This window comes from Natrix helvetica, assembly GCF_964273705.1.
Source record: "Natrix helvetica genome assembly, chromosome: 6".
In the NCBI taxonomy this organism is placed as follows: domain Eukaryota; kingdom Metazoa; phylum Chordata; class Lepidosauria; order Squamata; family Natricidae; genus Natrix; species Natrix helvetica.
In genome coordinates, this window is record NC_138553.1 from 59,110,054 (window position 1) to 59,135,048 (window position 24,995).

Consider the following 24,995-nt stretch of genomic DNA (forward strand, 5'->3'; position numbering starts at 1 on the left):
TCTAATTAAACATTTCTATACTGATCTATAAGGATAAACTAAAATGATTGTTTGACTCTAAATAATTTGCATTTAGGACAATTTCCTCAATATGACATAAATCTACATGTTTAATAGGAGATAAGGTTCACTGTACAAAGATTACAGCATTAGAAATGTTGTACTGCAGATGTTGCAGCTTATATATTGTAGAGATGAAGGATCACAATATTATTTTCCTTCCATTTCCATTATTTTATGTCTTCAAAGACATAAAGTATAACTTAATAATTAAAAATTAATTTTAAAAAAGTGAATGAGAGCTATAAAAATTCTTTGTTAGTTATAGCTGGGAGGTCCAAACTGTCAGTATTGATCAAAATTAATCTTCCATAGCTGTACAGGATACAGCACAATTGCTATACTTTATTATTTTCATTTGGGAATTTGAAATATTCACATACAACCAAGACAGTCAAACTTTATTAGTATTATTCAATGTTCATCGGCTTTGCTTTTTCTATATGACATAGTCCAAATAACATGATTCAAAACAACTAACTGGAATAATGTGGAAGTAAAGAAAAGAAAATCATCGTGTCTTCATTTATAAAAATACAAACAAATGAAAACAGTGAGGCTCCAGTTTTTATCCTTTAGTATGCATCAGTCTGTATTAATTCTGTAATAAGAATGGGAGCCTGGTTTTCTTGCTTAACTTTCTATTTTTTTAATACATAAATCATAATTACTTTGCATTCTATAGCTGACAGCATGCTATTAATGTTATTCATTATATAATTCATTACCTTGAAAAAAAGTAGCTCATATAATCTCTATCAGAGTTCTTCTACCCACTCACAAATTAGAGCAGTAGATCAACGTTTCCCAACTTAGTACTTTGTAGAATTTGTAGCCAGCTTTTGGTCATATTAGCTAAGATTTTGTAAGTCCAGTGTATCTGAAAGGAACTAGATTGAGGAAGATGGACAATAAGATTTGATAGATTTAGCAAGTGAAGTACATTCCTTGTGGTTTTTAATTTTCACTTATTGTACTAGTTCATGCACAAATCAATTTTTCAATGTATTAATATATTAAGAATATGGTCAAATAACAGAATTTGAATATGAAGGAGAGCTTGAATTTAGGTCACTAATTTTTTAAAATTAAATGTCTTCATATGGCAGAATAGAAAAAAGGTGGGCGGCACACAAGTGGCATAGTTCATATAAAGGTACAAAAAACTCTTAGGCAACATGTGCTGAAGAGTAATGGGAGTGTTTCTTCTCATCTTCCATTGTGATGTTAATTGCCAACTATTTAGCAAAGGAAAGTCTTGCATTAACAGGCCTTATTAGCATGTTCTTTGAAAAAAATTAAGTATTTAGTTTATATTGCTAAATATATTTATATATTTTAAATTCACAGAAAATGAGACTATACTACAAAATAAATAAATATGATCAAACCAGAACAGACTGCAGTGTCACACCTTCATAATGGGTTAAGAGACAGCAACTAGATTTAAAATAAGTTGATATGCTGCAGAACTCTTAATTAATGTAGATACTTTATGTTCCAAACAGAATGGTCCTGTATAGAATGGCTGCATATACAGTATATATGCATTCCGTGTGCATTCTTTTAAAGCAATATTTGAAAAGAGGAAATGAGTCTTATTTTGGTTTTAAGAGTAGACATTGTTACTCTTTGGAACATGCAAATGATAAATTCTAAATACAATTTGGAATATTCATACTATTCCTTTTTGATGGAGTTTTTGTTTCTCCTGCCATCACAATGTAGCCAGCACAATGAAAATAAGTAGAGTGCAAAGCAAACAATTAAATCATAATGATACAATGTTACACAAAATACAATGAACAAAAGGAAATAAAGTATCTTGTAAGCAATATGCTTTAGCACAAGACACTCAGCAGGTGAATTAGAAACTTCATTTTGCTGGCCAGAAATTCCTGTATGATCAAAAAAACCTTGTTTATCGTGTCTGACAATATTCATTTTCTTTTCAGTTATTAAACCTTCCGAGTGTAAGTTTGTCCCTTCTGTTTCTTCAGTGGGTTCCCTAATTAAAATTGTAGGCCTTATTTGTTTTTCTGGACTGAACTCTGTTTGATGGGGAAACTGGCCTATGTTTCCTTCTCTATTCTCACTAGGAGGAAATTCTTGTGGCTTAGTGATATTTTGAATAACATGAGTTATTTCATCTTTTGGGTTGAAGTTACATCCAGATTGAGCTGCAATTTCAGTTGAAGCATCTGTGGGTGGAGGCAACATCTCTTCTACTTCAGCAGTATGAGGGCCTAGCAAGCCTTTGGGAGATATCACTGAGGAGTTTTTATAACAGCTTCCCACCAATTTTTCATCCAAATTGCATATTTTTGGTTCAGTTGTGGGACCTATGTGAGAAAATGAACTCCAGATGCTTCCTTCTTCAGCTTCTTTATTGTGTAAGCCTTGTGAAGAATGTTCTGAATGTTTCAATGGTACTTCACAATGCACACCTTGTTCAGAAACAATTTTTCCTTCTGCTGAAAAAGGACAAAATATTTCAGTTGATGGTGAATTATTTACAGAATTATGTTCTGCTTTGGCAAGCATTTCATTTGTTGCATTTGTTGAAATCATTTCCATATATACTGTTTCATATGTGGGCACATTATTAATACCTGGAGCAGATATTCCAAATTTGGTGTCATATAATACACCCTCTCTATTGCATTGACAAAGAGGATAATGTGACCCATCATTTCTTCCTTCATGTATATCAAATACTATTTCCTTTTTCTCTGTGGGCCTGTCACTTAGTGCAGTCTCTTGAGGTAGCTTAACAATTACTGCTTTTTCACCAGCAGACATTTTTTCAGGAATACTTTCTGATGTCATTTTAATTATATAAGCAGCTGTAACTGCTTCTGCCTCTCCTGTACTATCATGTTTAGTGACTGAAGTCTCCTCATACCTTAGTGCATCTTGGCAGGTAAATAGTTCATCTGTGGGACTTACTTTCAAACATCTTGTATTGTCATTAATACCCACCATGGCTTCAACTCCTGTTAGCTCCTTCATCTGCACTCTTTTATTTGCTTCACTTTGCCTTTCTGCCAACTGACTTTCTGAACCATTCCACCTTTGAATCATCAATCTGTCCCAGGTACTCTGATCTTTAAGAATAACCATGTCAGGTTCATTGTGGCGGGGTTCTATCTCAGAAATATTTCTGTTTGCTGGATTATCATTCTGACTGTACTTCCTTTTTTCTAAGTTGTTTCTACTACCAGACATTTCCTTTGTTTTTATTAATATAGATTGCACAAAGATATTTTCATCAACTAGTGGTACAACATGGGATTGGCTCTCCCAAAGTGTATTATGAACCTTTTCAGGGATTCTAATTTCTTCTTTTTTTGAGTCATGATTTGACTCATCTATAATGCAACTTTTGCTTTCTGTTTTATTTTTATCTGAGTTTCCACTGTCACTTAAATATGTACGCCCTATTGATTTTGACATTCGCTCTTCTTTTATTTCACCTGGGACACTGGAAGTCATTACTTCTTCCCTTTGAGGTGACTTAGCTAGCCTGTTGATTTCATAATTATCACATAAAACATGTTTTTTATATCTGTTGGTAGGAGATATTTGTTTTTCTGGAGAGTTCTCTAAAATTCTCAGCATGATTTTTTTCTCCTTATCAACATCATACTCAGACTTATATTTTTCTTCTACGATGTCTTCCGAATAAGAGCTTACCAAATACTTTTCTGTGACATCAGCATTAGCTATGGCATCACTATTTAAACCTCTGTTTACACTTAATTTGTTTTTGCTTTCAACTTTTTCTCTTTGGGGTTCATGTCTGATGAAGTTTTTGGAATTTAACTCTGGAATTTCAAAAGCTATTTCCTGCTTAAGTTGTTCCTGAACTGTTTTGATATTATTATACTTTATTTTCAGTGTATTTTCTTTTAACTTCCCTGCTTCAACATCTTCTAAGGAAATTGTCTCCCTTGCTTTTTTGAAGTTATAATCATCCTCACCTATGAATAATGACTCTTTTGTTTTATTTCCTGGAACATTCTTAAATTTATCACTTGGAACATATGCTTGATGCATTCCACAATTGTTTGAGACAATATCTGGAATATAGGCAGTCTGGTTTTTCTTGATTTCAGACCAATATTCTGGTGAGGAATAGGTTTCATTTGGATTCAAACCCTCTAAGGACTGTGCACTTTTGTTTAGTGAGTCAACCTCACTGCATTTTTCTGGGAATAATAACTGCTTATCATTTCCAATGGAATATGTTTGATTATTCTGCAGTTCTTTGTCTTGTAAAGCACGTTCTGTTGAAGAGCTTCTAGGCAGAGGTTGTCTAATCAAGCCAGACTCTAGTTTGCTTCCCAGTTGTAGTTCATTTGGAAATCTCACTGGCTCAGTTGCATAGGAACTCCTTTCATTCGCTGAAGAACTTCTGCTTCTAGTCAAGTGCTGACTTAGCTGAAACAATAGAATAAGAGTGAAAATATGTGTGAATGTGTATGTGAATGTGTATGTGAATAGACTATATGCCCCACTCATACACGCACATATGAAAAGGGGTTCACTTCAAGAAATATCTTTTTTCGAATAAAACCCATTTTCAGAAAGCATGCTTCCAAGCTGTTTACAAAATGAATATTGCATTTTTAAGCACATGTGCATGCACAGTCACAAAGGGCAACAAACAAACATACTGTAAGAGGCAAAAAATAAAATTCCACTTTTCTTCTTTATGTCTGTCCCCATCTTAGCCTGTTTATTTATGAGCTCAGTAAGCTTCAAGTATGTTTCAGAGAAATGAATCCTGAAGAGAAAATTCTGTACAAGGCGAACTAATTCAATCAGATAGTACATTCCATTCTAGGCATGCTTTATTTTAAACTGAGTGCAGTGACACAAAACATCAAAGCTAAAGAATGTACAGGAGTGTCCAGTAAAATAAAGACACATTTGCACACTGACAAATATTATAAGGATTATGTTTATTTTATTCTCCCAAGACCCCTCAGACAGGAATGTTTTAGTTAGAAACTGCAGAAACTGAGAGTTAGGAAAGGCCACAAAGATGTTTCTTCAGTATCATCCCAATATTAAATTATATTATTCAATAGCATTTGCTCCTTTTGGCATTCTTCCCTTGCTTTCAAATGCATAGACGGATGGTTCTATACCAATCAATTAGAAGGTAGCAACTTGGATATTCCCTTATTACACTTGCTGCAGATATCCCTATTACAATGTCTCTTATTAATATGTTTTCTGCAAAGCCTCTGCAAACTATTAATAGTAAAACGTCACTCAAAGAAAAGTGAAGGAACTAATGTTTCTGCAAATTCTGTTTTAATGACCCTCTGCCAACTAGTCCTCGAATGTATCTGAGCTTTTCAGTGATGCCAACTGTCAGGATTTAATAGTGAGATGCCTGTTTCTTTCCCCCCTCCCCTATCTCCCTCCTTATAACTGACATTTGCATGATTTCAATAATTATATGCAAATCTTACAATTTCCCCTACTCACATAAGGCTGATGTTACTTGTCAACTGCCGAGCTGTCGTGTGAGCCATTGCCTATGGGTTTCAAAGATTTGGTTGCATTTCCATTTATTATAGACCTCTATTGTTTAATTCATTATGCAGCACATAAAATGATTGGACTGAGCTTTGACCAAGTAGATTTTTAAAAAATCTATCTACTTAAGTCTTGTATTGGAGAATGTTATGACTTTCATAGCTTCTCTCTTGTTAATAAAATAATAATAATATTTCGATGCTGATTATTCAGGCAGTAAAAGCTCCATTCTGAATGACAACTTTAAACTCTCCTAAAGTTAGAGCTAAGATAATTTTGAGCTTTTGTCTGAAGAATTGTCTTACTCTCTATCCAAAATGGCTGTGTAGTGCTAATGTTTAGCATATCATTTTGTGTGTTTCAGATTTTATATTTTCACTCACAAACACCATTATATTTCCTGCTTATTTAGTTGTGTATATAACTATCCCATTTTTTCTTCTCATAAAATGCAGGTTAACCCACTGAATAACTTTTATGAAACATAAGTGGCATTGAGGTTAAAAATAATGTTTAATATGAATAGATTTCTTTATAAAATAAGTGTAATTAAGTATTTGTGTTTTATATCTGAAAAGTGGTATCTGTGGTCAGGTGCAATTTTTGAGTTTAAAAACAATAACTTATCTTTCCCCTCTATTATTCTCTTCAAAAGCAAAAGTTCTAGACAAGAAGCAATTTTTAAAAATCAATCTATATCTATCATGCCACATTAAAAATTATTTTATGCAATTATCTAATTATCAAATGCTGAAAAGATTCACTTGCAACATCATTGCTTTGCTCTTTTATGAGCCTACAAACAATCACTGTTGAGTAGCCATTAGTTATCGTCTATGTATGGCTCCCTAACTGTAAAACTTAAAAAAGGGGAGAAATGCAATAATAGAAATCAGAAAAATAAGAATGTAAGTTATTCTTCTTCTATTGTTTCAAATTGTCTCTTATACCCTGTGACAAAAGAGAAATAAGTTGTTAAATGAAAGATAACAAAATAAAATGTTTCAAAACATCCTACATCCTTTAATCATATCAAATATATAATCAAAACTTTGATAGTAACATACTATTGGCAAATTATGTAGTATGCTTATCACCACTGTTGAAGTAGAGAAAGCTCTTCCTCTTGTGGAATATATAATAATATTTGCTAACCGAAACAAACAAAGTTTTGGTGACCACAGATTAGTCATTTTTAAAATTATTTTGGATGGTTGAATACCACGTAGACAATACAGTAATCTTTCATCAAAGTAGACATTTTGAAGTAGAATTTTGGAGGTGTGGAGATTAGTGGCAGCATTCTTGATATGTTAAATCTGAATAATTTTCAGTTGGTATTGTTTTGAAGAAAAATGACTGAAAAATTATAAAAATTCAGTGATATAATTTCCCCCCCAAAAGTGTCAGGCCTGTGTACAATTCATGCATTACGAGCTACTATTCCGTCCTCAATAAGAAGATTGTAATCCTTTGGTTGCTGAGGAAACATACAGAATATATAGTTTGAGTTGATATACATAATTGTCTTTCTGGGATATCCAATAAAAAATCCCTGCTGCTTTTTAACACAGGTTTTTGAATTTTTATACTTGCAAAACTCAATAAGAAGTTGTGCCCAACTTCAAAATATCCACAAAAAATGTCCACAGGTAAGTCAATAAGAGGTTAGCAAGATAGGATGGGAGGAGAGAGAATAATAATCTGAAGAATTAGTTTTTATTCAATTAAAAAAACCTCTACTAGCTTTCTCATGTCTCCCCAGGAAAAGTTTTGATCAACCAATTGGTTGGTCTAAATACATGTGCATTGTTTGGAACGGGAAGAAATATTTATTTATTTTAGAAAATAAAAGAATAGAGAATGCTGTTTGATTTCATCTTCTGGCAGGCATCTGAAAAGGATTTTAGAGTACTTTAAAGTCATACCAGTTTTTTGTTCTGTAAGATGGGTCCCCAACTTGTAGGTCGCACCCTACTACCAGGCCATGGCCTATTCACAACTGGGCCGCATGAGTGAAGCTGTGCACGTGCATGCATGCTCCTCACACAAAACCATCCCCTTCCCCTCCGCCTGCATCAGGCTACCAACCAGAAAGGTTGCGGAAGATTGTTGTAAAAGTTTCTGAAAACTTACCAGCAATTCCAATTCTTTCTCATTTTCTTTGTCATCTTCATTACAGTCATCATTTTTTTCTTCTTCATTTTCTTTTCTGTATTTATTTTCATTATCCACATGTGAATAAACGATCTGGGGGATGTGTGAATCTAAAGAAATTGAATTATTGAATAATATTCACCTAGATGCTTGTTACTTTAAAAATATTAGAACACAAACTACAGAAGGCTGAATTGATTGAGACTTTCTACCTGAGATTCTGGGATTAATCCAAATGTCTTTATCAGTCGTTGTCAATGTTTCCTCTTTACTATTAAATGGGAAAGAAAACAAAGTGATAGTTATTAAAATCTTTTTCTGGATTTTTAAGCCATAGTATTATCATAATTAATGTAGTATTTGCATAAATTTAATTTTAAATAATATTTTTCTCATCTGGCTTCATGTGTCATAATCTAATGTTGCCATAGGAAAATAATGTCAGTAACCTAATCTTTCCATCTCCTTCCGTATATCTAATCTGGACTGAAGGGATCACAAAAAACTTGGTATATGATTTTGATATTAAAGCAAGGGCAAGAATATAACATGAATATATACAAATAAAATATTAAAGCAAGGGCAAGAATATAACATGAATATATACAAATAAAATATTAAAGCAAGGGCAAGAATATAACATGAATATATACAAATAAAATATTAAAGCAAGGACAAGAATATAACATGAATATATACAAATAAAATATTATATTAATTAGTACATTAGACATACAGTATATCATTCATTTTTAAAAATATTCTGTGTTTTTCTTTAAATCTTTTAAAAACATAATTTGCCAGAGCTATTGCATGGATAACAAGCAATAATAGCAACATAGTTTTTTATTAATCATATTAACATAATTGATATCTTCAAAGCTTTTCATTCTCTAGCAATACAGTATTTAAAAGGAATATTAATTAAATTCAAATTTGGGGCTGGTTTTCATAAGATAATTAAAATATTTATGGACCAACTAAAGCATGATAAGACTTAACAGTTGTGATTCAGATTCCATCACAATTTCAAGAGGCACCTAGCAGAGTTCACAAAAGTATTTATATATAATCAGATTTTGGGAGAAAATGGAAATAAGATGCATCTTTTAAATTTATTTGCAGTGCTATAATTTTGACTTAACTGCTTCTTATCCAGCCAGCTATATTAAGAAGTTAGATTAATTTGCAGAGATGTCAGGACTATCGGTTAATTTTCATATATCACATCTTTTTTTTAAAGTTTTTTGTTTTTTATTTTTCTACAAACATATCATTGTGTGAACAGAACCCCAAGCTGCCTGGGATACATGCAGGAGGCAAGTGGCGGTAGAGAGCCGTGGCCCCCACACTCTCCTTACCCAGAGGGAGTCTCCAGCTGGTTATGGGCCTGGAGTGATGGGACGCTGGGACTCACCGGCAATATGGGCTACATTTGACTGTAGCCCTTGAAGAGTGGCCCTCTTCTTAGGCCAGGTGTTAAATCACATGGACCACTACAGCCATATGTACATGTTGCAGTGGGACATGGTGATGGCTGTGGCAGCAGTGATGGATGGAGAGGCTGCCGACTGGGTGGCTGATTTGTATGGGGATCATCCTGTGGAACTTGGGGACATTGTCTGTTCCTGGTGATACTGCAGGAAAAGTTCTAAGATACCACTAGGACCCAGCAGGCAGAAGCGGAGTTGCTAGCTGTAAGACAACAAGGGAGGCAAGTAGCTGAATACATCGAAGAGTTCCGGCATTTGGCTGGCAAAGTGAGGGGTTGGCTGGAGAGGTTGGTGGTACATCACTTCAAGCCAGTCTTGACAAAACACTATGCCGGCCTGCGTCTGCAGAGGGTTGCCACCTAGACTGACTGGTTCCAGGCCACCATGAAATTAGCTATAGAGTTCTGCGAGGATAAGCCAGAAAGGGAGTGGGGCACATGAGGACAAAGATGGCAGACAAACACTTCCTATTGCCTTTGCCCCCAAAACCCCACAATCCACAGCAATCCCCACAGTGAAACCTCCTTCCCCAATGGCAGGCGGACAGACAACATCTGTCTGGCCACATATAACATTTTTTTGATGTGGGAGGCCGGGGCTTACAGTGGCAGAGTGCCCTGAGACCGGCCCTAGAGTGTCCATGAGCACCCCAAGCATGAAAAGGGGGACGGCCAGGAAAAGTGTGAAGGTCGGCCAGGAGAAGTCACGCAGGGTGAGTCAACCAATTCCTACACCTGTTGACTCCAGTCCATCAAGTGATATGCTCAATGCCAGTGGAAGTAACTAGGAGGAGGATTCTGACCCAAAGGTAAGTAAGCCAATCAAACCTTTTGCGATACCAGTAGTGGTGGAAGCGGCCAGGTGACAACAATGTACATCCCTGATCAATTCAGGGTGCACTCATTACTTAATGAACATCACAGTTGCTGATAATCTGGGGATAGGCCTCAGGAAGTTGGCTAGGCCGATCCATTTTGAACAGATGGATTGGTCGTTATTGGGGGCCCAACCAGCCATGCATGTAACTGTTCGAGTGGTATTGCAGATAGGGCCCCATTGGGAGGTCCTGCATTTTGTAGTGTTCCAAAAATAATGGAAGAGATTGTACTAGGCCTAGAATGGTTGGACAAACGGGGGCCAACGATATGGTGGAGTGGTGATAGTAGCCATCTCAGAATAGGGCTCAGCCCTGACACCCCTCTTCATAAGGTGCACCCACAGCCCAGGGGCCGGTGGGATTGCAAGCTACAGTGCCATCGGTACATACATCTCGGGAGGAGCGATTCCCTTGGAATGTATGTGTCAGGCCTGCAGCAGTTCCTTTAAGAATCTTTGGCCTGCCACACACTCTCTTCTAGCTTCATCTTTAGTATGCATATTCATTAAGGGGGGAATAGCAATGGGTAGAATGTGTTGTTTTCAAAATAAAAAAAATCCTTTCTAGAAGCTCAAGGTTATTCTTTGTCTCTGCACCTTGGCATCTGACCGGAACCATTGGGGTGGAGATGACAGCGTGGAAGAAGATTGGCCCATGTGATGGATTAGTGGGTGTGGGGACAAGATCATGAACTTTCAACTTGGTGGGAATCCTAGGTAACTTCCAGAATTGGGATTCCACAGATGTATCAACATATCTGACTTATTAAATTGGAACTTTAAGGAAACGTTTGCCTTGGACTCTGATTTAATTCTGCATGATAATTGGAACACTGACATCCCAATTCTGATTTTTTATTTTGAAAACAACACATTCTACCCATTGCTATCTCCCCGCCCCCCTTTAATGAATATGGATACTAAAGATGAAGCTAGAAGAGAGTGTGTGGCAGGCCAAAGATTCTTAAAGGAACCGCTGCAGGCCTGACAGGCGGCCTCTCTTTAAAAAAAAAAAGAATAACCTTGAGCTTCTAGAAAGGATTTTTTTATTTTGAAAACAACACATTCTACCCATTGCTATTCCCCCCCTTAATGAATATGCATACTAAAGATGAAGCTAGAAGAGAGAAGGGAAATCATTTCTGGAAAAGAGAATTAAAATTAGAAGTTACCATAACACAATTAACCACCTCTGCCTCCCCCAGGGGGATCCTTTGACTTATCAGGGAACTTCTCATGGAATTGTTTCACTAATTTACCCGGTATTCCATTGTAGCTTGTTGAAACCAGTAATGGCGTCTAGCATAAGGCCATCCACCCAAGCTCCCCCTCCTCCTGTAGTGGTAGAAGGGGAAAGACATTATGAGGTGAAAAAAATCTTAGATTCCAGGCTGCATAGAGGTCACTTACAATATTTAGTGCATTGGAAGGTGTACCCTTTGTCTGAAGCTACATGGGTGAAAAGTTGGGATCTAAAAGCGGATAAACCTTGGCATCTGACCGGAACCATTGGGGTGAAGATGACAGCGTGGAAGAAGATTGGCCCATGTGATGGATTAGTGGGTGTGGGGACAAGATCATGAACTTTCAACTGGGTGGGAATCCTAGGTAACTTCCAGAATTGGGATTCCACAGATGTACCAACATGTCTGACTTATTAAATTGGAACTTTAAGGAAAGGTTTGCCTTGGACTCTGATTTAATTATGCATGATAATTGGAATGCTGACAGTATGCAGCGAATAGGAATGTGATATTTTGCCCCCTCGCTGCCCCACGGAGTGTGCTGTGGAATTACTCCCTGGGGCTAAACTGCCAAAGCCCTGAATGTATTCTATGATCCCACAAGAGCTAGCAGAAATGAGGGCCTACATATAAAAGTACTTGAAAAGGGGCTTTATTCAGCCAGCTAGATCAAGGGTAGCCGCACCCGTTCTTTTCCGGGAGAAAAAGGATTACAGCTTAAGTATCTGTGTCGATTTCCGGGGGATTAATGCCATCTATGTGGAACATCTGTACCCTTTAATGAAAGACATGCTGGCCAGGTTAGCGGAGGGATGCATATTCACGAAATTAGATCTCAGGGAGGTGTACTATAGGGTACGCATTCAGGCTGATGACGAATGGAAGACAGCCTTCAATTGTCCTCTAGGCAGTTACCAGTTCCGGGTTATGCCTTTTGGACTGCAAGGAGCCCCGGCGGTGTTCATGCATCTAATTAATGAGGTGTTGCATGATCATCTGTATCAAGGGGTACTCGTCTATTTAGACGATATCCTTATATATAGCAAGACCATGGAGGAACACGTAACCCTTGTACATCAAGTTCTTAAAAAGCTGCTGGAAGAGCATTTATATATCAAATTGTCTAAATGTGAGTTCCACAGGATGCAACTGGATTACCTTGGGTTTGGTATTTCACCTAATGGGGTGGAATTGGACCCCACAAAGATAAAGGCAGTGTTGGACTGGGAGGCCCCTAAAACCTGCAAGCAGTTGCAGAGTTTTTTAGGGTTTGCCAATTTCTATCACCAGTTCATCCCATCATTTGGCCAAGTGGCCCTTCCACTAACCGACCTCTTATGTACAAAACATCTCATGACAAACCCTTGACCGGTAAGTCCAGTTGTGTGGATGACAGCGTGTCAGCAAGAGTTTGAACGTCTGAAGTCCTTGTTTGCACAAGAGCCAGTACTTAAACATCCAGAGCCCACTAAACCATTTGTTGTTCAGGCAGACACCAGTGATGTGGTGGTGGCTGCAGTCCTTTTACAAAAGAACAATGAAGGAGTACTACAGCCGTGTGCCTACACCTCGAGGAAGCTGACAGGGACTGAATGCAACTGGCCCATTTGGAAGAAGGAGGCGTTTGTGGTCCAGTGGGCCCTGTTGATATGGCGGAATTTAATAGAAGGGCAAGGAATGCCCTTTGAGGTCTGGATGCACCACAAGAATTTGGAGGCCCTCTAGACCCCTCAATGATTGTCACCAAAACAAATGAGATGGGCCTTCTATTTCCAGCTATTCAACTTCCAATTAAAATATATACCGGGTGGCAAGAACTTCTTAGCCGACGCCCTCTCCCACACACTACAATATGACAATAAAAGAGAGGATCTAGTGCAGGCTATCATTCTGACATCACAGCCTAAGTTGTTAACCACTCAACACCGGCACCAAACCTGTATGCCCAGGTGGAGGACCTCCCCAAAGCAATCCAAGCAGCACTCCCAATGGACCAGTGGTTTCAGGAAAATCAAACTTTATTAACACAGTGAGAGGGCTTTGCCTGGAAGGGGTCAAAGTTATACGTACCAAGTGTGGTACGGGTGGCCATGCTGCGGTGCTGCCACAACGTTCACTCAGCTGGACATTTTGGGTTCCTCAATACTCTGCATTTAGCACATCATCAATTCTGGTGGCCCCATATGAAGAGAGAAATAGAGGAATATGTGAGGAGTTGTGTTGTTTGCACTACCATGAAGGCCCGGCCTGGCTGGCCTTCTGGTCTTTTACAGCAGGTGGCAGATCTGATTCATCCATGGGAACAGATAGCCATGGACTTCATTGTGGATTTACCAGACAGTCAAGGAAACAAGGTCATTTGGACGATTATAGACCTGTTTTCCAAACAGGCTCATATTGTAACATGTACTTCCATCTGCTAGGAAGCTGGCCGAACTGTTTAATGCCCATGTCTATAGACTCCATGACATCCCCAAATGATAATTTCCAATTATCATTGGAAATTGAAAGTCCAATTTCCTTTATTTTTAACAAATTTTCTATTTTGTTCCTTTAATTCTTTTCCCTTCCATTTTAAAGTTTTATGGTTTTATACAAGGTGTTAGGTCACAGCATGTTTAAGATAATTATGAGCCTCTCTTTTCCTGAATATTTTTTTGGGGTAGCACTTCAAATAAAAAGGATTCTTCTCACCCAATTCCAGATACTGCTCACCAAATCCACGGCAGCACTCTTAGATGTTAATCTGTCTCCAGCTTTGTGGCAGCCATCTTAGGCTGCCTCTTCTCCTTACTGTGGCATAGAGGGCTCTGCAAGAAAGTTGTGCTCTCCCTTGAGACCTCACAGGATGCCCCTCCTTAGCTTTGCCGACCCTTCAAGGTGGCTTTGGCTCTTTTTGGAGCACACAAACAGGGAGAAGCCAGCACAGGGACAGAAAGCTCCATTCCCCTGTGACTGGTGTTGCCGTGATGTCACTTCCCTCTGTCATACATCTGATTTTTTCTTACTATCCTGAAAACCTAAAGGAAATCTCCATAGTTTTAGGGATTTCAATAGTAAATAATTCTTTAAAATATTTAGGTATTACTATCACTAGAAATAATAATAAAGTCTCTACACATCAACACAGGAGAAATTGAGAAAATGTAAAGTTGGCCTTCAAACCATTTCAATATTCTAGGGTGAATTGGAGCAATAAAGATGAAAATGTTGGTAATTCTAGAACAGCCTTAACACATGGGCAAAAAGAAGGAAGGGAGGAGGGAGGGAGGGAGGGAGGGAAGGAAGGAAGGAAGGAAGGAAGGAAGGAAGGAAGGAAGGAAGGAAGGAAGGAAGGAATCTTGGTTCAAAAATATCTGCCCTCTTCTCTTTGTTATATTTTAAATATCAATGATAAATAACAAGGGTCATCAGATACACAATCATTACTTACCATTTGCATGTTCCGTCTATTTAATGATTGATACAGAATAGGATATTATATTATAGGCAGCCTCAAATTGACTGATATTTGTAAATAAAATATTCCAGTTTGGCTAGACAGAGTTCACCTCTACTCTAGTCCTACAGTTCTGTTCAAGAGGAACATCTCCTTCAAGAGGCCAATCAAAATGAACTTAAATGTGATTTAGCTGTCAAGCTTCAGATGAGGTTTTTGCTATTGCAACTATTATTGCTTCTCGGCTTGCCGACAAACTATGGGGGGAGGAAGGGGAAGATAGAGCTAAGCTCCAGACATCAAGATTCGCCCATGGGAACCAAGGATGTTTTGGCAAGTGTTTACCAGAGCCAAAAATACTTTCTCACACTAATACCAGAAGTCTCCATTGGACAATATAGCCTGGTCTAATGGGGCGGAGGGAAAACCTGAACTTTAATTATATGGGTTTGTGTGGGAAATAGTTTAGAACTGGTTTTGCCCTCATCTTTGCCGGTATGATGCTCTCAACCGCTGACTTCCTCTCACCCACCCATAGCCAAGCCAAGGAAATGCAGGTAAAGAACAGGTAAGGAGTGGGTGGGCCCTCTGGAGCACCATACCGGAACGGTACCCAGTGCTCCGGGCAGGCTCCAGTACACCCGTACCGGGGTGCATCACCTGCAACCCACCACTGGAACACATTCAAGTTAGTAATCAGCAAGTGGAATATGGCACAAAGTGACATTACCAAAATGTCTCTCCAAAATTCAAGAAAACAATTAAAGCAGCTGCAGGAATTTCTGGCAAGTAATAGTTGTGTACTACAAGTGACAACAATCTGCCATATTCTTTGTATATTTGGGTTGTGGAATAGAGTGACAAGATGGAAGCCTTTCTTACAAAAAAAGCAAAAAAATAATCCAAGCCTGGCTATATTTGCAAAACCTGGATCAAGTCTTACAAAAGCATGTGGGAAAGTGTATTAGGGTGTGAACTTTTTGCCCATAATTCGAAAAAAGCATCTTTGGCATAAAAACCACACTATACATTATCAAAATACACCATAACTGCAGTGAAGCATTGTGGCAGCAACATTATTCTTTGGAGCTGCTTTTCTTCAACTGGAATTGGGGCTTTGGTCAAAGTGGAGGGAATTATGAACATTCCAAATATCATTCAATTTTGGCACAAAACTTTCAGGTTTCTGCTAAAATGCTGAAGAGGAAATTCACCTTTCACCGTGACAATGACCCAAAGCATACCTCCAAATCAATAAAAGGATGGCTTCACAAAAAGATCAAAATTTTAAAATGGCCCAACCAGAGTCTGGACCTGAATCCAAATGAAAATCTGTTGGGTGACTTCAAGAGGACTGTGCAGAGGAGACCTGACAGATTTGTAGTGTTTTTGCAAATAAGAGTGGGCAAACTCCCAAGGCAAGATGTGCCATGCTGATAGGCTCCTATTCTAAAAGACTGGATGATATCATAAAAACAAAGGTAATTTTGTAAGTATTAGTTTAAGGTAACATAGGACAAACATAGGACAAACAGGGAGAAGAGTAGCAGAGTGCATCCATGAACACCAACTAGCAGTCAGAAGACATGATGAAAACTGTTTATTTTCACAACACATGGACAGACGTAACCATAGTTTCAACTGGGAAAGTTCAAAAACAGTAAAGAATTTCTGGAAGCCTGGCATTTTGATATATCAGTCATCAACAGGCACATAGACATAAACAACATCTATATAATAGTGAAAAGAGACAATCAAAACAAAAATGGAACAAAAAGACCAGAACACCACCTCACCAGCAATCAATACCAATAGAGATTAACAGAGCAGAGATCAACACCATGTTAAATATTAGACCAACAATCAAGAAACAAACAATACCCCAATCAAGGAACTGCCAAACAAGCTTAACAGTAAACACCCAACCAAAGAACCATCAAGACCATTCCCACCATCAACTGATAAATCATGCCATTAGAATATAAAGTGTGAGCAAACCCCATTCCCTACTAGCAGTGATGAAGTTACCTAGTTCAGTTAATGAAATATCTGCAAGAAAACTACCAAGATCAGAAAGCACCAAGGATCAATCTTTCAACCCTGAGCTACAAATAATCTCTTCTATCAACAATCTCTATTGTTGAACAGTCATAACATTTGTCTTTCATTTCTGGAAGCATTCAGATATTTTCAGGTATACAGCAGTTCCTGTATTTTCAGCCAACCTGCTATTGGGTATACTGAAATGATCAAGAATTAAGATCTATAGCTCAGTACTTCTAAATCAACTGCTTTGAGAAGTTAAATCTTTTGTTTCCATCCATTGAACAAACAGAAAGAAACACAGAAGTCACACATTACAATCTGCCATCTTAATTTCTTTTCTATGCTTGTGACTTACTCCTGTATAAGGTATGAAAAGAACAGAATATAGCAGTTAATTATATGATACAGAGCACACACAAAAACATCTATGACAAATCACACAGAGAAATAAGAGACTGAAAGGGAATACTCCTTATATTTTTGACCTGTGCTACTTCCACATGCATTCAGTCACTCATAAATCGTTTCTGGTTCGGTGCATAAAATACTGCTGTGACAATCTGCTGGGTCACCAAGGCACACCAAGCCTTTTGGTTGATGAATTGAGCTTCAACCTGCCCAGTCCAGTAACTATTACAATTATAGTCTATGAAATCCAAATGAGCAATTCAAAACAATTATGTTCTTTTAACATCCAAATGCTGTGGTTTCTAATAATCTTATTAATGTAACATTCACATATAAAGTTTAATAATTGGTTTATCATATTATATAACAATATAGCTGTTTATGTTTCCCCATTCTAATAGTAATTATTGAAGAGGGTTAGAAATCATTATTGCTTATACAGTATGTGCTGGTAAAGCCACAGCTGTGGATACATGATTGCTGTATAATAAATTGATATTCCAATTTGTATATACTAGAAAGTTTACCAAAGTAACTAAATATAACATTAATATGTTAAGTATATCATTTTTCTTGTGATTGAGAGAAACTTTACCCCTCAGCTGTAACACAACTTTGTTTCTGTCCAGCAGTAATATATTCTTCACTAAATTTCTATTACAGAAAGCAAGATTGATTTTTCTTCCTGATTGGATAATGAAATGGAGATATAGGATATTGGATTGACCAATTCAGCTAGTTTACCTTGCTACCAAGCCACACAGCTTGTGCTGTCAAGCCACGTTTATTTTGTTCTTGTTCTGCTCAGACCCATCCCTTCAGATTTTATAATATGTTTCCATTAAGATTTTACTTAATATTCTAAAAACATAATTTTCATCAATGCAATATCTATACTAAAACTCAAAAGCATTGCAGTCTAAATTAACTTTTGAATTGTATACTATTTCTTATGCTTATAATTGTATTGATTACAGCTATTCCAATACATGTAATTGGAAAGAAAAAGGACTACAGATAATAAAGGTATGTGATGGTTTTTAAAAAGAACACATTAGAAAATACTTCCCCTTGTGGTAAGATTAAAGTATTTCACAAAAAGTTAGAATATTGCATTTATAAATGTTTTTTAAAAATGAATCATATTTCAATTTCCTGCAGTAATAAACAATTTTATATAACTTGCTGTTTCCAAATTTCAGGCCTCCAAGGCCACAAATCAAATGTAAAATTCTATCTAGCTGAACAATTAGAACAGGACCATATTTTTAAAAAACTTCCTTTGGATATATATTTCACTGGATACTTGCTATTAGCACATCAGATTTACACTTTTTTGATACTTCTGATAAAGATTGTAAAATTTGTCCAGATGTGTATGTTTAGCATTAGGCTTTAGATCTGAAAGAAAAAATGCTGATGATAGGCATGCATATAGTACATGTCTACTCCTCTTTAAAGCAGCAACATCTTTGCAACAACACATTCCCCAGAAAAAGGCATTAAATTTAAATAACAGCAGATGTGCTGAATATACCCCCTCACATGCTTTGAAATACCCTTCTGCCTTGAAAACCAAAGACTGCACAGGTATATTTAGAAGTCCTTCACATTACTAAATACTGCTTAAAACTTTGAATTACCATAGGCTCTGAAAAAAATGCCCTCTATAGTAAATAGCCTGCACTACAATCCAGACAATAAAGTTTGCTGTTGCTTTTTTTCTAAGTTGTGTTTCTGAGAACTCTTCAAGGACAGCCCAAAATGAATAATATTGCAACAGTGGAAATTGATAGCCATATAGATGACTTTTGTTAATCTTCATCATCATCCAGGAAGAAGCATAATCAAGGCAAGATTTAGTACAATAATTTCTGGGCATAGCTATATCAACTGACACATGAATGGACTTTTACTAAAGAATGGACTTGATATTTCAGGCAGTGTACTATCCCATCCAGAACATATTGTACTTGTAATCCTAGATTTATTTATTCATATATAAAATGAGACTCTGCCTTATTTTAATATATTTCAATTTCTTAGGCCACTTTCATTCTGTCACTGTGTCCATGAGGGACCATCTCATGATCACTTTGTTAACTGTTGGCTATAAGATACAGTGATGCAGCTGTCATCAGTGTATTAATGAAATCAATACCAACTATTCCAGAAACATAGTTGATATAAAGAGTATAAAACTTTCAGATACAAAACTAAGGAATTGCACAGGCTATATCTATCGTCAAATTCCAATCAGAAAAGCTTCAAATAATCAGCTTTATCTAAGAAACCCTGAACCTACAGTCATTTGTTCTGTTATTTTAAAGAGAAAAATTGTAAACTGGCCAACACTAATTTAATCATTTTATTAAACAGTTAATGTTCAATAACTGTTCCTAAATAAAATGAAATGCATAGATTTTCATTATATAAATGGCATGAATTATAATAAAGATTCCTTAAACTGAATGTGACTTCTAGTGAATTTCTTCGCAATCTTTCAGAAATGGTTTTCCTCTGCCACTTTGTGGAGGATTTCTTGATTTCCCAATGTAGCCCACAGTCCTAGGAACTGTTTTGAAATCCTCTATCTACATACTTCTCAGATCTCACACCATAGTCGTCGTCCCCCCCCAAAAAATTAGCCAAATTTGCAAAGGATTGACAGCTGGAACAAAGCCCATACTCATATCCAGTTCTTATCAGCCAAGATAGATACAGCTTATCAAAGAGTGTATACGTGTGGCTTTGTTTCTTGACCATATTCTTTGGCTAAATTATAAGAAATGTATCTACCCAAATTTGACAGTTGCTGCCACAATCACAACCCTCCAATATTGGTGGTCTTGGCTGCCAGAGTCAAGATTGAAGAGGGATAATTAACAAGCTAAACATTATTTTTTGTCCATGGATATTAGATCTGTGCTAAATCCAAAGGAATAAAAAAGATTAAATATGTTTTTGCAGTGTTCCTGGTAAAAGCTCTCAGTCTGTGAATCTTTTAACAGCCTGGTTTGGTATAAAGAATCTTAAGTAGGATCAGCCAATAACAAGATGTTGTTTATTCATTTGTCATTCTGTAAAATAAAATGCCCCCACACAGTAGCAGGGGACAGCTGCACTGCTGGTAAAGATCAGGCTTATCATCAGTACCTAATAATAGCAAAAGGCTTGACCAAATCGACTTGCTGATTGCAATTTGCCACCTTAGTGGCTACGGCAAAAATCCTGAATTATGAAAAAGCATTCCCTTTTAACTGATGATTTGCCATGAGTTGATAAGCTATTAATACTGACAAAGAAACATTGTAAGTAGGAAATTCAAGGCAAAGATTGTTTCCTTAAAAACAGAACAAATATCAGTTCTCAGCATTGCTGTGTTAAGGGTTTGGAAAGATGTATTGCAATCGCCGGTTAAAAGGCAAGTATCAATAATTCCTAGTCTTCATAACTACTGTCTTGAGAATCAAAGGCACTGACCTAAGCATCAATGGTTAAGGAGCAGTTATAATACAGCTATGGCTCTTATTTTCAGCTTACACAGTTCCAGAGTGGAGGTGGCCAACTACATATGATAGAATATGGGATTAAACCAGCCTACGGATTCATCTTTCCTTATGTTCACTCAGTTTCAACATTGCATATCAAATTTGTTTGGAATATTTATTCAAAATCAAATGCATGATATGGGGTATAATCTGGTAAAAAGCAGTGATACAAAAGAAATAATAAATATAATATGGGGTGTGATGGCAAGCAAATATAAATGTATTTACATCCTGCATTGAGATATGCTTCAGAGGTTTACAAGGTAGACTAGACCATTGCCTCCTGTGTAGACATCTGTAAACTCTCTAAATTGCCCTGACACTCTCATTACCATTAATTTTGGTTGCCATGATATAAAAAAAATGTTGAGACTCTAGAAAGAGTGTGAAGAAACAAAAATAATTAGGGAACTAGAGGTTAAACATATGAAGAATGGTTTCAGGAATTGGGTGTGTCTGGTTTAATGAAAAGAAGGACTTGGGGTGACATGATAACAGTGTTCCAAGATCTAAAGGGTTGCCACAAAGAAGAGGGAGTGAAACTATTCTCCAAAACACCAGAAGGTAGAAGAAGCAATCGATGGAAACTAATCAAGGAGAAAAACAACCTAGGAGAAATTTCCTGACAGCTAGAACAGTTAATCAGTGGAACAGCTTGTCTTTAGAGGTTGTGGGTACTCCAACATGAGAGGTTTTTAAGAAGAGATTGGACAACTCTCTAAACTGTCCTCAAAATTTGTTTGAAATGATATAATGTTTCCTGCTTGAGTAGGGGATTGGACAAGAAGATTGCCAAGGTTATTCTGTTAACTAAACTTCAACTGCCAGTCACGTTGTTGCATTTTCTATATAAAATGGGGGCAAGGAGAACTTGGTCTTCAATTTAGGAATCAAATTATATTTGTGTAAGATACATGGATACTCCTTAAGAAACTTATGAAGTAGAATGTAAATGAAATATTAATATTGTGCTTATTGATATATTTAGTTGCATAGAAAAATCTATGCTATTTCTTCTATTTCACTATATCTAGTATCTTTACAATTAAGAGGAAGAATTGAAATAATATGTGATATTATGATCCATGCACACACTATATGATATAAACTTGTGTAAATGTAATCTATACGTTTTTTAAAAAGTATGGATTAATAAGGCATGCACAAAATCCATTTTCACATTTCAAAGTATCTGCACAACCTTAAGCAGTAAAGTCCAATGTATTTAAAAAATAAAAGAAGTTTAAATAAATCTTTTAAACAATTTAAACTTTTTATGGTATGTATGAATGTATGCATGCATGTGTGCGTGTGTGCGTGTGTGTATGTATATGTTGTAAGAATTCTGCTTTTAATGTTTTGCACATTCATGGTGGGCTGCACCTCAGATGGATGGACTGAAACCTGGAATGTTTTGGTTGCTCCTGGTTTTGGCCAAAACAAAATCCAAAATAATCTTAAAATACCAGTAGGGCAAATCCTTCTCTGCACTTAGTCCTTGACATCTCTGCTTTTCCTGCCTTTCTCTCCAAACCCTTTTGTTGGAATGTTCATACTTCAATCAATGCTATATTTAAAAAAACACAAATGTATATTTTTCAGGCATAACCAGTCTAAAACTAAAGATTCCATTCATGAGACATGGAACTTATTTCCCATCCTATATTTTCTATTCTCTCATTTCTCATTTCAGTGTCATCCAGGACACTGTTGTCACATTTTCTTGGTTCCTCAATAATTTTTTTAGAATTGATCTTGCTTTCTGAGTCATCACTATGATCTCACATTTTTAAATAATAAAATTTCCCACTGCCTTGGGAAGCTGCAGCAGACTGCACTTACTTCTTCTGACCTTCTCAGCAATGGTTCAGATTGATTGGAATGAATTGGGAGTAGTAGCCTCACTGAGATCAATTACCAGTTTCCTAATCCCACTTTAGGCTGAAACATTTAATTTCAAGGTTCTGAAAAAAGACACAGATAGATTCGATCCTGGCAAATTATGTAGTCCAGACAACTGAGAGAAGTGGCTTTTTAGTGATATCGGGCCAGAATGTGATTGTGTGCACTGTGAACTCCAAATCATATTGTACCGTAATAACAACATGAAATAAATACTGCAGAAAGAACATTTTTTGATGTTAGCATTTCAGGTCAATTATACATAGCAATCTGTATAGGATACATAGAAGTACGCTATTATTCCATTTATATCTTATAGCAATTTTGTAAGAAATATTTAGTTAAGAGAGAAAAGGATTTGTGCAGCAGCATCTAAAAAGTGACTTGCATAGTACAATCCAGATATCCTGGATGATAGTTTCCATATTTTCATGTCAGTAGGTAGAAATTATGGCTATTAGAGCCCAACACATTTAGATAGGATATTGGCCATATTTACAATCTCCTTTATACTCATCTGCTTAATTCAGAAAGTCAGGATACAGATCACAGAAGATCACTGTGCATGCCTTGGGTTACATATCTGATTAACTAAAACAGCTAATTAATGCAAATGGACCTGCTTTGACCATTGGCTCCTTTCCATGAATGGTGTCATTAGATTCTTTAGTAGGATCTGGATAGAAATATTCCTTGTTCTGAGTATGGATTTCACATTTAACTGTAAACAAATTGCAAGCACATGGTTTGCAGATCACACAGTTAAGGCAAAGAGGCAGGAGCTGTGAATGGATACATTAATATTAACTAAATTTCTTCAAATGTTCCCATAGCTTCTATGTTCTTAACTTCATAGAGCTATTAATGAGATGCTTTATCTGTTTAAACTTACTTACATGAGTTTTCATACTATTTTGATAATCAGCATTGTAATATTATATGCTCAACTGTTTATATGCATGTATATCTGCATCACAATTTATTTAGTGTTCCCACAATTTAGAGGTGGAAACTATACATCAGAGTTTTTATAACAAACAAGCATCTCACCTGCTCAGTGTTGTCTTTAAGCAGCCTTTGATATGTTTATTTGTAACTTCTTCCTGAAGATTATTATCCTCCAATGATGATGCAGTTCCCTTTTTGTGGCAAATCAAAATATAATTTTTATTGTTATTGTTTGACCAAAATATTCCCACAGATGTCTCATATCGTATGCAAAATTCAACTTTAGCACCTTCTTTCTGATAAGGAGGAACCAATGAAATCTTGAATAAGAATTGGTCAGTCTCACCATCACAAGAATTTGGTACATATTCCGCTAAGATGTCATAATAGGTTAGCCAGTTGTCCAAAGACATTCGAACATAGACCAACTTCTGAAAGGATATATTCAGAACACGAATTATGCCCTTCATACATATTATGCCTGGAAGAAACTCTACAAACTCTAGACATATTTTATGCGCACGGACACTTTGCAAAAGTTCCTCTTGTGTGGTGGGAATTAGAAACAGTGGAGTTAAATAGAATTCCTCCACAGGCACATCTTCATCTTCTAAATCATCACTGAGCTGTGTAACTGGATTATCCCAGCTATCAAACTCCTTAACAGATACAAGATCAAAACCAAATGCATCAGCAAATGAAACTTTTCTTGCAATAGTTGAGGGGATTTCTGCTTCCATTTCTTCAGAAGAATCTGAATTCCGCCTTCGGAGACCGGGAGAGAAACGATGCTGATGTGTAGCTTTAACATCTTCTTCTTCTGAAAAACAATTACTTAAAGTAGGAACTTCCAGTAAGTTCTCCCTACCAATATGACTGGGTTCTTCAAAAGACTCCATTGGGTTCTCTGATATAAACTGAAAGAGAGCAGTCTGTGTAGTGGCAGCTGATATTTGAAACTCTGTGATTTGAAACAAGGATTACTATTACAGTTGACATTGCAAAAGGAACCCTGGCCTATTAATAGGATCAATGGCTTGCTAAACATGTTAGACCATTATGTTGGTCTATGACTGCTATAAAGACTTTATATGATACAGAAGCCATTCTCCAAAGGCCTGTAAAGGAAATGTTGCAAAGAAATGATACTGAAGATATTCTCACGTGGTTAATTTGAAGGTCTGAACTTTTGTTATTATGAGATAGTAACTATTCCATAATATAACAAGCAACAAATTGAAAAACAGAAGCACAAAAGTAAAAGCATAGACTGCCACATTGGGGACATTTATCAAAATTTGCTAATATGGATGAGATT

The 24,995-nt window shown here is 36.6% G+C and overlaps 1 protein-coding gene across 4 annotated transcripts; it reads right to left on the minus strand.

Annotated features, from left to right (window-relative positions):
• Window positions 1–440: 440 nt before the first annotated feature.
• On the minus strand, window positions 441–24,580 carry PPP1R3A (protein phosphatase 1 regulatory subunit 3A). Of its 4 annotated transcripts, none has more exons than XM_081957343.1 (5): window positions 23,780–24,580; window positions 7,983–8,041; window positions 7,750–7,880; window positions 4,044–4,503; window positions 441–2,531 (listed from the first exon to the last, which is right to left on the minus strand). In XM_081957343.1, the coding sequence occupies exons 1-5, from the start codon at window positions 24,574–24,576 to the stop codon at window positions 1,741–1,743; spliced, it is 2,238 nt and encodes a 745-aa protein (XP_081813469.1). In that variant the 5' UTR covers window positions 24,577–24,580; the 3' UTR covers window positions 441–1,740. The 4 variants fall into 4 exon arrangements, with proteins under 4 accessions (XP_081813469.1, XP_081813468.1, XP_081813467.1 ...); XM_081957342.1 differs by having other exon boundaries at window positions 441–2,534; XM_081957341.1 differs by having other exon boundaries at window positions 441–4,503.
• Window positions 24,581–24,995: the final 415 nt, after the last annotated feature.